Source organism: Octodon degus, unplaced genomic scaffold (genome assembly GCF_000260255.1).
Source record: "Octodon degus isolate 3935 unplaced genomic scaffold, OctDeg1.0 scaffold00157, whole genome shotgun sequence".
Taxonomy (NCBI): domain Eukaryota; kingdom Metazoa; phylum Chordata; class Mammalia; order Rodentia; family Octodontidae; genus Octodon; species Octodon degus.
This window is the reverse complement of record NW_004524733.1, coordinates 6,431,568-6,447,413: the sequence shown is the minus strand read 5'-3', so window position 1 is coordinate 6,447,413 and position 15,846 is coordinate 6,431,568. Positions and strand designations below refer to the sequence as shown.

The 15,846-nt window shown below is 39.8% G+C and overlaps 1 protein-coding gene across 4 annotated transcripts in view; it reads left to right on the top strand.

Moving 5' to 3' along the window:
* The window catches only part of Mid2 (midline 2), a 127,375-nt gene extending 120,812 nt beyond the window's left edge, over positions 1 to 6,563 (top strand). For all 4 annotated transcript variants that reach the window (XM_004642622.3, XM_023702722.1, XM_004642621.2 and 1 more), the window contains exons 8-10: positions 2,074 to 2,235; positions 3,793 to 4,000; positions 4,402 to 6,563. In XM_004642622.3, the coding sequence (XP_004642679.1) occupies positions 2,074 to 2,235; positions 3,793 to 4,000; positions 4,402 to 4,804 (773 nt within the window). In that variant the 3' untranslated portion in view covers positions 4,805 to 6,563. The remainder of the gene's footprint in view (positions 1 to 2,073; positions 2,236 to 3,792; positions 4,001 to 4,401) is intronic.
* Positions 6,564 to 15,846: the final 9,283 nt, after the last annotated feature.

Genomic DNA, 15,846 nt, shown 5'->3' with positions numbered 1-15,846 from the left:
TGGGTGGGGTGGGGGAGGCACTGCGGAGTGGTGGGGGCTAGCCCGAGGGGCTGGGAGAGGGTCTGGCCCACGCTGCCTCCTGGGCTGGGACTCTTTCTATGTTATCTTTCCTGTTATTATTGTTTTGTAAATCCAATCAAATACAGTATGTTTTCTTTCTTTGTTTCTTTCTCTTTTTTTGTATTTTTAGGGAAGGGTCTACAGGGTGTTCAGGGTCTCGCTGCTAGATTGGACTCAAGAGCTGGTATTACAGGCACACACCACCATGCCCAGCCTCAATTGCGATGTTAGAGCGCCCCGGGGTGGGGTCGGCATGGTGGGCCCGGTGATTGAACCCCTGGCCCTGCGCCTGCTTGCAGGTGCTTTAATCTACTGAGTTATTTGGCCGGCCCTCAGTATGTTTTCTTATTTGCTTTTCTTTCACTCAAAGGAGCATGGTGTGTATGGTCTTCTATAATTTTCTTTGTCAAGTTGACCATATATTCTCAAAATTATTCTGTAGACAACATCCTCATTCTTTATTCACAGCTGTATATACTTAATTGTAAAGTTAGTTTTTATTTGTTTCTCCATTTCATGCTATTGGAACTATATTGGGAAAATTATATATTTTTTATCGCTATTAAAATTTCATGTACAGTTTATGATTCATGCTGAGTATTGATACATAGATAAGTAAGGCCTCAAGCATTGTTCCTGGACTTATTCTTATTGTCTTTTCATGAGAATCACTATTCATCTCTACATTCTTGTTTTTCTTTCTATAACAAATCTGTTTGTCTATATTATACTTATTTTTGTAGCTTTACTTTAGGCTATTTCTGCTTTTGTCAAAGTAGCTGTTAAATCATTTGATCAGATCTCATTTGCAGAGAACACATGATTTATTATTTCCAAATTCCAACCTTTACTAGAGCTGCATAGAAGTGACTATATTCACTGCTCTCTTTCCTTTCCCTTTTCTTTCCACTCTCTGGTAGAAATATGGTTAAAAAGAAATAAACTGCATGAAAAGTAGCTGAATGAAGAGACAAATCTAGATAATCCACAGATGAGAATGTTGCTCCCTCTTTTACAAAAATCTAACCAAATGCATGTTTTTAGTTATGTATATTTCCCTTGGGTAAGCCAATATTTATGGTCTAAGGGCTTTCAAAAGTACAAGCCTACATTGCTGATCTCTTTCCCTATGTGGAAAGGAAAAAGGTTCCAGTCAACAGTGTTTTCCTAGACCACCTGACTCCAGAGGAATATGAGTCAGAGTTAGAAAGGGGTAAAAATGTGTAAGTGCAGTGAGGAGATATTGTCTTCCTTTTATCATGTTATCTCCTTGGCTTTTCTATAGCATACATGTTCCAGCCAAACATATTCGGGAAGTAAGGTAGAAAATAGGGTGGAATAGTGGAGTCACGAGTCTTGAAAGCCTCATTATCTTGTAAAGATAAAGGAACATTGCCATTCACACTATGACTTTGTGATATAGTAGAGAGAATTCTGGGCTAGGATTAGAAGACCAGGGACTTGGACCAGGGTTCTGTTCTCAGCACCCATCACCAACTACTTGTGGCCTTGGGAAAGTCACTCTTCTTCTTTCTAGCCTAGTATCCCACTTATAAAATGAAGGACATTAAATATCCATGTGGCTTTTTTTCACCGAGTTTTCATGTTTCTGTGCTCTGCACAAGGCTGTTCCATCCACACAAGGCCAGATCAGCTTTCAGAGGAATGGAAATTTGGGGTAAAGATTTAGAGACCCTGTAACAGTGATGATTCTTTGATGTGATATAGTAGCCATTTCTGTATTATTTGGCAAAAAATTGATGTAACCTTACCTTTGCTAGTAGCCAAAAATAGTAAATTTTGCTAGTTCCTCCATTGCTGGAAATGAGGATCCTAGTTGTATGGAAGAAAACAAGCAGTGAAATAATAAATCTAGGTTCATTTCATTACAATGAGTCATCTTTCTAAAGGTAAAATAAAATGAATTCACTGGGGCTCATGATTTAATTTTTGGTGGGTTTTTTCCATGCTATTACCTGTTGTTTGATATCGTTGTTTTTCCCTGCTTTACAGGCCTGTATAACTCAGTGGATAGCTGGATGATTGTGCCCAATATTAAACAAAACCATTATACCGTACATGGACTGCAGAGTGGGACCCGCTATATCTTCATTGTTAAAGCCATTAACCAAGCAGGCAGCCGGAACAGTGAACCTACCCGACTAAAAACAAACAGTATGTTGTGGTGATTCCAAAAGGAAAGATCTGTTGCTCTCTCTGTGCCAGAGAGGACACTTAGCCCAAGCAGACACCTACAACAGTGCATGATAGCAGGGGCAAGGGGCAGAAGAGCTTTACTCTTATAGCTCATGCTTTGGGCAGGGAATCTGCTAGTGTCCATGGGAGATGTGTGACTACTGGGATACATAAAATACCTTGTAGCTTGGGAGAATGTTAAGTGAAGGATTTTCCTCTGGTCTACACCTCTGTGCTTTGGAGAATAGCTAAATAAAAGAGAACTATGTGTGATAATCTAGGAAAGCTTTACTGCAGAAAAGCCATATCAGTTAAAAATACATTTCATTGCAAATAACAGGGAACACAATCAACAACTTTAAAACAAGCATCAATTAGTTGTTTTTAGTTAAAACTATTAAATAGTGTTTTTTCCCTTATGCTTTTGCTTTCATGTAGCAAAAACCTTAAAGGTGAGCAGTTCAGGGCTAGTGCAGCAGCTCTGTGATATCCTAAAAGGCACAGGCTCTTCCTCCATTTGTGCACTGGCTTATTGCCATATGGTGGCAAGATGGCATCTGCAACCTCTACACCCTGTATCTCCTTTCAAGATAAGACAGTGGAGAAAAAGAGTTGTTCCTTGGAAAAGAGAAAAATGGAAAACTTTCTGGAGGCTTCTGCCACTCTGATTTCTACTCTCATCTTGTTAGTCATCCCTAGCAACAGGGAAGGCAGGGAGATTGAATAAGAGAAAAAGCAGGAAATAAGCATTGTGGTAGCTAACAGTGTGTGTCACAAAATAATTTTGAGAAAGCTTTTGTGATACTCAGCAACTGGCTGCTGGTGACAATGATTTTGTCATACAGTTAAAAGGAATACTGTGCTGTGAATACTCCTACACATTAAATGTTTTCTTTGCTCATCAATGATAGAACAGTCTCTCTAGCAAAGTTTTGTAATTTTATTATTTACATGCTATTTTTAAGAGGGCAAAAACTTGTTCTCTTGCTGAGACCTTTTCAGGTTTTCTTTTTCTTTTGTTCCATCACCAAGCAGCAATTACCCCATAAATACCCCTGGCTTTGCCCCATTTCAAACATCATAATACTCCTTACTCTACTAGCTACCCAAGTCCCAAGCCACCTACTAAAATAAAAGTGAAGTACAAAACATGATTGTGGACATTAGACTTGGAGAGCCCTGTTTTAATTTGGTATTACATGGTGGAGGCGCAGCTTACTACCTCCTCTATGCTTGGAATAAGATTTCCAGAAAAAATACTTGTATGAGAAATCCACATTTTTCCCCACAGTGAGAACATAAATGTCTCCATGCAAGTTATTTTATAGGAGATTGACTTCAGCTCTATTCTTACTTAATTGAAAACTATGGCTTCTGACCTACTTCCTTAATCTAATCTACATAGTAGCCAACTCACACTAACCAAAGAATGATCATCAGATCATGGGTTCCCCTTCTAGTAATGGTCCTGGAACACAAAAAATGTAATTCCCTGAATACTTCATCATGCTTCTTTGTTTTTTAATTTTTTTTCAGGTCAACCCTTTAAGCTGGATCCCAAAATGACTCACAGAAAGTTGAAGATCTCCAATGATGGATTGCAGATGGAGAAGGATGAAAGTTCTCTGAAGAAAAGCCACACCCCAGAGAGATTTAGTGGCACAGGATGCTATGGGGCAGCAGGAAATATATTCATTGACAGTGGCTGCCATTATTGGGAAGTAGTCATGGGTTCCTCAACATGGTGAGTGAATCTCATTTTTATTTCCTCTTATCTACTTTGCTATTAGGTTCTTAGTAAGTTCACAATCATAATACAGATACATCGAAGTTAAAAAGTACGTGATGAAAAACAGTCCTTTCCATAAAGTCATAGCAAATATATGGGACTAGGGGACAAAAACTACTTCTTCACTCTGCTGACTTTTTAAAGCTCTATTTGATATCATTATTATATATTTACATGTAAACTATTTAAGGAAGGTATGTATGTTTTTTTTTTTTTTTTTTCGGAACTGGAGATTGAACTCAGACCCTTGCGCTTGCCATGGAAGCGCTTATTCTACTGAGCCATCTCCCCGGCCCCTCTATTTCTTATATATTCTATATGGTTTCTGTTTCTCCCTCCTTTTTACTGTTTCACAGGTATGCAATTGGTATTGCCTACAAATCAGCTCCAAAGAACGAATGGATTGGCAAGAATGCTTCCTCATGGGTCTTCTCTCGCTGCAATAGTAACTTCGTGGTGAGACATAACAATAAGGAAATGCTGGTGGATGTGCCCCCACAGCTGAAACGTCTGGGTGTCCTCCTGGATTATGACAACAACATGCTGTCTTTCTACGACCCGGCTAACTCTCTCCATCTTCATACTTTTGATGTGACCTTCATCCTTCCAGTTTGTCCAACGTTCACAATCTGGAACAAATCCCTAATGATCTTGTCTGGTTTGCCTGCCCCAGATTTTATTGATTACCCTGAGCGACAGGAATGCAACTGCAGGCCTCAAGAATCTCCATATGTTTCTGGGATGAAAGCTTGCCATTAAGTTTCAAGAAGGAATATACTTCGCTGGCTATCCAGTTTAGCAGTGCTTCCCTTCTTAAAACTCAGTTAGTGTTCAATATACAAGATACAAAATAAAGTTCATTTGAAGCATCCAAAGTAACTAGATATTATAGATTTAATTTTTGTGCATTGAGGCTTATATTTGAATTCATGTATTGAGTTTTCAGAGCAAATTATCTGAGTCATCTAAATTCAAGCCATTGGAGCAGAAATGTAGAAAATGCCTCTATTGTCATTGGAAAATTAAAAATTTGCAGTAATTTAGGAGTATAAATGATTTTGGAAGGAACTAGGGCAATGCTGGGTGAATAATACAGAAAGAAGCTTTTTAAAAAGGGCTAACCAGTCAGAAAGGACAAGGGTGGTCAGCCTCTAGTACTGTCCAGTTTGGCCAAGTAGAATTTTGAAGAGTGTCAGATTATCACACATTGTAGGAAAATCATGAATGTGTATATATATAATATATAAAAAGATTGAATTTATTCATTAAGATGAATTCATAAAAACTTATTCATCAAATTGAATTCATTAAAATAATTCAATCATTGTATATATTATATATATGTACATATATTACATAATATGTACATGTATGTATATACATTACATATAATATATATGTACATAATACACTTTTAATTTGCTCATTTGAGTAAGAAATATATTGGAAGAGAAAATAAATTACAATATTTATCTTTGTCCCCTAAAGGAAACATCAAAATCAACCAAAATTGAGCATGATAGCCCATGCCATAATCAGAACTCTAGGAGGCAGAGGCAGGAAGATTCTAAGTTTGGGCCCAGCTTGAACAACTTAATGAAACTGTCTCAAAATTTAGAACATAAAAATAAAAATGGACTGGGTATGTAGATTAGTGCAAAGGCCTTGGGTTCAATCCCTTAAAAAATTCAAGATCTCTCCCCCTTTTAACCTTCCCTTCTTCCCCCTTACTATACATTCATTCATATGCAGTTGAAATTAGACCATAAGAAGAACTAACTTGTGACTGAATAGGACATTTGGGAACAAGATTGCACAAGAGATGTTATGGCTAGACAGAAAACTGGTACAGGTAGAAGTATCTTATATAGCACAATTTGATTGATACCTCTTAATGGAAGCAGTCCATCTGCATTATTAAAAATTCAGTCATAAAACATTTCAAGAAATACAGTTTTATCATTTACTCAAAAAGAGTTACCAGAATTAGGCTAAAAATGGAGTTGCACAATTCAATTTCTTTAGGAACTTGCTTTACTTCATCAGTAGGAATGGAGGGTTATATTTGCAGCAACTATTTACTTATGAATGTACTTGTATTTTCTCATAAAACACTTCCAAAATGCTTAAGAATGTCTGAACAGTTTTTTTTTCCTGAATAAGTTAAATGCTTATATTTTTGCAATCTTGTTTACATTGTTCATTTACTTAGGAACCCTTTCACGGCAAAAGTAGACAGAATCTTCCTACTCATCAGCACAGTGGAAGGAGTTGTGATGACATTAACATTATGGAGTGGTACCTATAGCGCCCCCCTATATTAAAGCCTTCAAATAATTTCAGAATCTTCCCTCTTCCTTGCCACCAGCTTAGTGGATGTTCATTTATTAATTTGTTCAATGAACAGGTTTCACCTTATTGCTGTGAGGATGCATTACTAAGACATGGTCTTTGCTGTTAAATAACTTACTATTTTGCAGAACAGAAAATATCTAAATAAATCCTGCCCAATAACAGTTACATATTGTCTGTTCACTCAACATGGAAATTGAGATTGATGCAGAGAAATTCTGGGAATACCAAACAAAAGCTCTAATTTCTATATGGAATAGAAAAGTCAGGGTTTTTTTTTTTAGCTTTAAAGACCATAAGTACATGCTGCCAAGCTCAGTAAGATTCAGCAGTACTGCTAAACAGTTTATAGCATTAAGTTTCACTGACATTTACTAACAGTGTGACCTATAGCATGTACTTCGCTTCTGAACATTTACCTCTTCCATAAAATAATACCTACTCCACAAGACTGTTTCAAAGATTTAGAAAGAAATCATATGTAAAGTGCCTAGCATGGCACCTGGCATTTAGTAAGTGCCAGATATTAATCTCCTCCCCAAAGCCATTCATTTATTTTTGTGTCCTTTAAATTTTAGTGTTCTAGGACAAATTTAATTTCTCTCTCCTACTTTTGAATCTGGGGTGGACTATGTATGCCCATCCTTGCCTCTCTCAGCCAGACTAATTCCTGACCTGGATTAGATTTCTAGCCTGGGTTAGATGTTCCTCTTTAGAGCTCCCATGTTGACCTAAACAGCCCCCTTTCTCAGCAATAATCTCATGGTGTAACAGAGTTTTATCAAAATGTAGTCCTCAGAACACATACATTAGAATCACCTTTGATGATTTGTTTGTTAGAATAATTGATTCCTGGACCCGACTCTAGATCTATTTAATTAGAATATTTAGAAAAATAGGTAAAATTTACATTTTGACAAGCTTCTCAGGTTATTCTTTTGCACACAAAAATTTAATGTATAATAATTATCTTCTCTTCTAGACTGGGAATACCTTGAAGACAAGAATGTCTTTTACTGTTGTTGTACTTTAAATACCTGGCACAATGTCTGGAACAGAGTAGTTCCCTAGCAAATGTTTGTTGAATGAATATATGAATGAACAAATGAATAATCAAGTTTCTCTCTTGTACTCTGATGGATGTCCACAGTGACATTTGTTATTTCCTGGGCAGGAAAGCTTGGTTAGTACTCTGCTTGGTGTGTTCATATTATTTTACAAATGTACCAGAGTTCATACATATAAAGGAGCACTGTTCTTCTCAAAAACTCTTTGACAGTTATCTTAGGGAATTGTCTTTAAAGATGTAGCACCCTTCTCTTCAATAACATTTCAATGTTTCCACACTTTGTTCTTTGAAGATCCATTAAAGTTTTGACTATAGGAAAAAAATCACTCACAGCTCAGCCTGTTGAGTAGACTGGGAAATTAAACAGGGTTTGAAGTAAATGATGAACTTGAACTCTAAAGTCTCAACTTGAGCCAAGTAATGAAGTGATTTCCAGATGCAATAGAATTGCAGAGTACTCAATAGGAGTGTGGCGAGTTTCAGATATTTAATTCAGCAAACTTGAGACTTTATAATTATAGAGTCCTGACAATGTCAGGGACCTTAAGAGGAGCCACTGGCTCTCTCTATCTGAACCCAGTTGCACAGAGGGACTACAAAATGTTTTTGACATCTGCAAGAAAGGTGACTCCATAAGCTTTTGTTGCTTTACTGTCTTCCCTGCTAGAAAATTATTTTCTGTCTGCGGTGTATGCGTGTTCTCACTTTTTATATTGTCTTATTGAAGAAAGCACAAATGAAACCTGTTTCAAGACTATGAAAGAAAACTTAATGCCACATTCAGATTCTGACTACTTCTAAATACCAGTAACTGCATCTCATTGTGTTTTTATTATGGATTTCCATTGTCTATCTTCAGATGCAGTGAAATGCAGATTGCAGCAAAATCACTTATACATTCTATTCAGCCTAAAGAGTCTAGGTGAATTTTCTAAGCTTCCATGGTTTACATATTTGTACATGACTACCTGGATATGGCAATCCATGGAGAAAATTATGAATAAGCTCAAACATTTGATACCCTTTTCCCAAGGATTGGAGACTATGAGGCAGGTAGATGTGAACCACTCCCACACTTTTAGCTCCTGTAGCCAATTGCAGCCTTGGAGCCATTGAGCTGTGTTTGGCCATATGACAAGTTGGCCAGACTTACTGCCATCAGGTCAGGCAAAACTGCCTTTTATGATGTGGTCTGCCAGCCTTAGACATATGCTGTGTTATTGTTATTGGCTAGAATATTTATTAGATTATTGTTGAACTATTTTTTATCAAATGCTTTACCCCCAGGCTTGTTTGTACTAGGAGATTTCGACCAATGGTGTCTCTCCTGGTGACAGAAATACGAATGTCTGTGTATTACACAGTCTCATCCCTCTTCAGAAATATCCCAGTCCATCCCAAATGCTATATTATGACTTAAATAAATATATATGTATTCATGAGTTCTTGGTTGTTTCTCACTGGAGTTTAATTGGGGGCGAGCTAAGTGGAAGATTGTCATGAGTCACTGGAACTGGGTGTGTGACTTGGAAACAGCAATTATATAATAGGTAGATAGGTGAGTAGAGTTGGTTTAGGAGGTCTGAAACTCAAGATCCAATCATGAGCACTTTGATTTCAGGAGTAGGATACAGTCTAAAGATCCAAAGAAATTAAGGTGTGGGGTCCAACGAAACATGATACATCCAATTTCAATCCTGGACCAGACACTAGAAATTAAGGAAGAACAAATAATTACCTGTGCTGCAGCAATTCATTGCTTAAGGTCAAAATGGGACCAGAAGCAAGTGCACTGACTTGCTGTTCAATATCTGGCCTGTAGGAGGAGCCTGAGAGTGCTGAGACCATAAAAAGAACTATTAAATTTGTTATCCATAATATTCTAATGGAGAAGTGTGGAGAAAAATCCCAACTACTTATGTTACTAGGTAACAACTTGAAGGTTCTTCTAGAGACAATGCTTTGGTTTTCTAGTGCAGGAGTGAAAGATTGAGGGAAAGCTTTGTACTTTCAGGTTTAGAATGGTCATCTAGCAATGGGCTAGAAGGCATGTAGAGGCTATATTCTGAACCAAGAAGAAGCTTTCAAATAATGTAATTCAGGTGCCAATCCTACTGTCTTACAGGGTTGGCCTCATATGCAGAGTGCAAAGAAAACCTGCTACTTCTCTAGGCAAACTTAAAATCTCAATAAATGAAGCCAGGATTGATGTTCCCTTTGTTATACAGTGGCAGGAAAAAGCCAATATTACCTGTACATTTTTGTTCAACTCCTTTGATGATGAGGGTGCTTTAATATACCAGGAATGAGAAATTAATAGTAAGCAGCCATCAGGCATACCAGGCAGAGTTAAGTGTAAAGCCTGGCTGATTCAGAAGGTAAAGATACACTGTCATTCTTAGATTCAAAGAGTTTATTTTTTATACAGTGAGACAAAGCAGTCAAAACTTCCAGTTCTTGGGGGTATATCTTAGTATTAAGGCCCTAGGTTTCATCCCTAATGAAAAAAATTTCCAGTCCCTAGGCCAGGGTAGTGATGCATGCCTGTGATCCTAGCACTTTAGGAAGCTGAGGCAGGAAAATCACAAGTTCAAGCCCAGCCTGGGCAAGTTAGCAATTCAGCAAGATCCTGTTTCAGAAAAAGGGCTGCAAGTGTGTTTGCATTCCCAGCACCACAAAGTTCCAGTTCCTAGTATCCTTTGTCTCAAACATCTAAAAAGATGACCCAGAAACATAAAGCCAGAGGACTATCACATAAGCGGTGGGATATCCCATTGCTAGGAAGCCACTTCTGGACTGAAGCCAAGCAGCTTTTAATCTGTACCTCTATTCTGAGGGACATAGTTCAGGAAGCCTAGTATCCCAACAGAAACCAGAGAGTGGAGGCAAAAACTGATTCATGCCAACCAGTAGGGGAGATAAAAGGGCAAGTAGGAGTTGGCCTTGAGGCAGCTCCCATCTCAAACACACTGCGAATACTGAGATGAGCTTCAGTTCAAGTCTGCCTGTGGGACCTGTGTGGATAGTGCAAAGTCACTAGGGTACCAAGAGTGAAGATATTTTCCCACAGAGGACTGGTGAAGTCCTAAGGAACTTCCCCTGTGGTTGCGGGAAGCAAGAGAAGGTAAAGTCAGGAGCTGTTGAGAAACTTCTTTCCATCCATTCCAGTGACCTTCCATTCATATCTTTTTATTCTTTTCAGTCTCTTTTTGCTAGGGGATGGGGAAGAACCAAGTATTAAAGAAATAATGGGGAGAGGACTGGGGAGATAGCTCAGCAGTCTAAGCACCTGCCTGGCAAGTGCAAGGGCCCAGGTTCAATCCCTGGTACCACATGTTGTGCTGGCCCTGAGCCGAGCTGGCCACAAAAACTGGGTGTGATGGCATGTGCCTGTAATCCCAGCACTGGCGTGGCTGAGACAAGAGTGTCATTACAAGTCTGAGGTGTAGTGAGACTCTGTACCAAATGATAAAAGTTTTTTTTAATTTTATAAAAGAAATAATGGGATATATAAAAAATTACAGCCCTGCAATATTCAGTACCAAGGCCAAAGAATCTCAAGACCCATGTCCTTTGCTATCAATTCTTTTTAGTTCTCTTTTCTTTTCTTTTTTCTTTTTTTCATACCAGGAATCAAACTCAAACTCAGGACCTTGTGTTTGCCAAGTAGGGCTGTGTGACTGAGCTATACTCCTGCTCCCAATATTTTAACTATGAATTGAATTATAGGTAATTTCTGAAGTTCTCTTTGGCCCTAACAATACAGGTTAGCATAAATGCAAATTTAGTGAATGTGGTGATAGAAGCTAATCAGCATACCTCTCCCAAGAATACTTAGCCATCAGAGTAGATTCTCAGGAAGCCTATGTCTACAACAGAGAGGTACATTACATATTATTGTCTTTAGGATCATGGCCAATTCCTTCTTGGGATTACCGTCTTCTGCTGCATGCACTTCACTTGGAGCTTCTCTCCACTTATATTTGCGCCATTATTGTTAAGGTGCATTTTTATCTTTAGCTTTGTCCCCATACCCTGTTTTTACTCACTAACCATACAAGATGTAAATGCTGCTCTAGTTAGCCATGTCTCAGTTTCAAATTTCAGGTCAGATGTCTGACAGTCTTCCATGTGTCCATGTAGGGAACTGCTGAAGACATCCCACTTTCCAAGAGCAGAACAAGTCACTTGATGTAGCTAGCAATCAACAAGGGTTGTATGTGCACCTTTTCCAATTATGACCCTTTCCCCCAAATTCTCACAAACACACCCCTTGTTTGCCCAAGGGAAACACAGGCTAAGCACCCCTTGTTTAGCCACCTGTGAAGATATCATTCATTTATTTATGTATTTATGCATTCGTTAATTCATTCAACAAGTAATTTATTCATAGAGTTTATGTTTTAGATGGTAGAATTTAGTGATAAATAAGACACAGTCCTTTCCCTCATAAAATTCATAATGGAATGGGACAGATAAGCAATGAAGACTTTTACTAACTATAAACACTATCATGGGTGGACCCTTTAATGTGCCTGACACTATGCCAAGCACTTCAGATGCACTAGGCCTCCCTAGAAGTTAAAAAAGCTCAGGTGGTGCTTGTGGTGGTGGCAGTGACACTTAATCCCTGTGTCCTGTACCCAAACCAGTGAATTCCTAGAAGCATGGCCACCTAGTGATAATGCTGTTAGTTATAGCTGCCTTTGGATGGTGGAATTAAGTGAAAGATGCAGAAATTACCTAGCCAAGAAGTTTGTGAAATCAGGATTGACCAAAAAGGATTCCCAAGTCTTCCCTGGTATAGCCTCCCCCCGCCAGTGGGAGCCAGTCTCAGTCTCTTTGCCAAGACTAGCAAGTGCCAGGACCCAGGTTCAATCCCTGTTGTGCTGGCCCTGAACCTAGCTGGCCCCCAAAACCGGGTGAGGTGGCGTATGCCTGTAATCCCAGCACTGGAGAAGCTGAGACAAGAGGATCAGTAAGAGTGATTTCTTCTATTTGAGCTGTCTCTCTCTGAATCCTTTCCCCTTCTCTGCTCCGAAGACTTTGAAACTTTTTCAGAATCACTTCCCTGCTGGCAGATAGTAAAGATAGGACAAATGCTCTTCTGGAACTAAGTGAACACCCTCCCCAACTCAGAAGAAAAATACTACCTCCTGTCCGGGACGCAGGAGGACAGGACATAGAAGGCGGTCCCTCAGATGGAGCTGCCAGCATCCTGAAGTGGAAGGCTCTGTCTGCTGGGACTTGAGAGAGGCGGTGGGCCAAGCAGATAGGGCTGCAAGCTGCAGCGAGTTCGCGACTAGAGGGCTCAGTGCGCCTGGAAGGGGCCCCCTTTGCCAGGGGATGAGGGAAAAGGACCTGAGGCTGCGTGTGTGCAGGGGTGGAGGCATCAGAGTGGGCCAGTCAGTGTGCTGAGGGAGATGGTGAGAGGTGCACCTGCGGGGAAGCGCCAGTGCGTGGGAACAGGGATCTGTGCAGAAGCATGTGGAGGCAGGCGGGGATGTGGGGGATGTGCACGTGGTGACTTAGGGGAAGCACTGTGGGGCTCAGAGGGACGTCTGGATGTGTACTGCGCCCAGCGGTGAGAGATTCAGGTGCCTCTGTTAGGGTGTGTACGTGGCGTGCCTGTGGGGTGCTTGCGTGAGTGCAGATGTGCGAGCTGGGAGGGCAGAGCGAAAAGGGAGGGTGACGTAAAGCAGCCACAGTGACTGACTGCGTGTCGGTGAGATCCAGGTAGCAATATCAGAACGAAGTCAAATAAACACTTGCTGGCTGACGGTTCAAAGTCCTAAGTCGTAACTTTTATTTGAGTTGGGATGGAGAGTGTTAATTTGTTTTCAGGCTATTGATTATCTTTTTGAAGAAAAAAAAAAGATGCCCACAGCATGCAAAGCAGAGACAGTTCGTGGAGTCAGATTATAGTTTAAACTTTAGGCCTCGATTATAGTTTAAAGCGAGAAGCAGACCTAAATACATTACTTTGTATTAGGTATTAAATATTTTGATTTTCGTGGTTGTTATTCCTTGTTTGTTTTTGTACCGCGAATACAACAAATGCTATCCAGGCAGGTGCTTTGCTGCTCACCAATGTCTGCAGACCCCAGTCTTTTTGATTTTTTGAGAGAAAAATTGAAACAGATGGCCAAACTAGTGTTTGTCAGACGGCGGTTGGCATGACTTGGTATAGCTTCAACACCAAGTTCATAGCTGCTCCTATACGACCTGGTACCCTCAAAATAAGGGTGTTAGAAAACAGATCGCCCTGCCCCCCCATTTCCAGAACTTCAAGCTAGGGTTTCGTGTTGCAGCACAAAGGTGTGTGATGTCCCTCCTGGGATTTCCCCAGCCTCAGGGTGCACTGGCCACTTGTTTGCTAAATAAAATTGGGATAGAGATTTGTAGTTTTTTCTTAGGGAATTCCCAGCCCTTCCCCTTCTCCCTAAGTCTTCACAGCTTGTGGGTCGTAGAAAGACTATGAATCTAAGTAAAGATCGGACCTTACTGGGTGACTAGAAGATCAGCAGAGTTGGGTTTTGGTACCATCTTCACAATAACTGTGTTGGTGACTTTAAGAAGTTTTCTTACTCTTGTTCTACTGTCTTCTTTATTATTATTTTTAAATCATTTATTTATTTGGTACTGGGTCTTGCTACGGAGCTCAGAATCATACTGATCCTCCTGTCTCAGCCTCCTTAGCACTGGGGTTATAGGAGTAGATGAACACCCCCAGTTTTGGTGGCCAGCTTGGCATGAATATCAGGTATCAAACCTGAGGTCCTTGGGCTTGCCAGGTAGGCACTGAGACTGCTGAGCTATCTCTTTGGTCCTCCTCTTTCATAAAATGAGATAGTTGCACACAGGGTAGCTTGAAGTATGAATTACTGCAATACATTTCCAGCACTTGGGAAATCTTTAATAAATGATGGTGTACTTAGGAAAAAAATATATATATAGGTCCTTTGATATCTTAAGAAAATTGAGATATCGGTGGGACCTTCCACTGGGCCCGCCAAACCCGTCCAGCCCAAGCCCAGGCCCAGGGTGTGTGTAAGACCTTCTGCCATGCTCCCCAGATCACCTCCAGCCTGAGCTCAAGCCAGACGTGTGTTTGGGACCTTCCACACACTTGCAGGAACTCTCCATCAGACAGGCCTGGTGTAAAATTCTGCAGCTGACATCCCTTCACAGAGGCTAGGGGCCAGAGCCATCATCCAGGAGCTGAGTATCTTGCCAGAGGGGCACAGTGAGTTCACTTCCATGGACTGCAGCAGGAAGAAGCAGAGGACAGCAGCCAGACCCAAGCCAGACCCACCTGGACGAGTTTGAACTTGGTAGATCCGGACCCAACAAGCTAAAACACTTTGCTAGACCCAGATCTGTGAAAGCATACTCTCTGTTTCTCTCTTGATTGAGACGGGGGCAACAGGTAACCAGGATGAACTACTCTGCCTGGAAGACCCCAGGTACATCAAGATTAGGTTATCAGACAAAACTTAGGGGAACTAACTTAAATACAAATTCCCAATGTAATATCTGCTTAGTTACACAGGCGTAATGTTTGCTCTTAATGTCAAAATACAAATGAATTACTTACAAAAACTTGACAACTGCTAAATATCATTATGCATTATTAGTGTTCCTAATTGTAGTTCTGTAAATACAAAATTATAACTGCCTTAATCACATAATCTCTCTTGGGTAAGAATTTCGATAGGTGCTAATGTTATAACTGCACAAAAGTTCTACCTCAAAGGTCAGAGGATAGATAAGGCTATACAAAATGACAAAGAGAAGGAACAAAATGCATTTTCAGGCCCTGAGCCCACACAGAACAAAAGCAAGAGATACTAGCATAGAATAAATGGAGAGTCACACAGTTGAAATTTCTGAATTAGTAGCATCTAAAGTAAAAAAAAAAAACTGCAGAAAGGTATAGAGAAAATCAGATCAGAAATAATCTCTGAATGATGGCTGCCACAGACAAAAGATCTACAAATTGCTGTACAGGGTTTCAGGGTAAATCTTGAGGGGATTTGACTGACCTTGTCAGATACCAAAGTTTCATTTTTTGTTATATAGGTCTTGCTTTATATTGGTCTTAACCATCCAGCAGAAAAGTATGAGCACAAGGTATAAAAAGTAAAGCCATATTAATGTGCTGAAATGTAAAGGGCTCAAGTCAAAAACTTCCAACATTGCCAGCTCTGTGGATAACCCACAAATATTATGGACTACTGGACTATATTGGATTGTTTTGCTGAATTCACTTGCCTACAATATTTGAATGGCAATGGAATACCAAACTCTGACAGAACTAAACAAAAAGGGGATATAAATGAAGGACCATTTTGTAGTGAAAAAATTATATATATATATA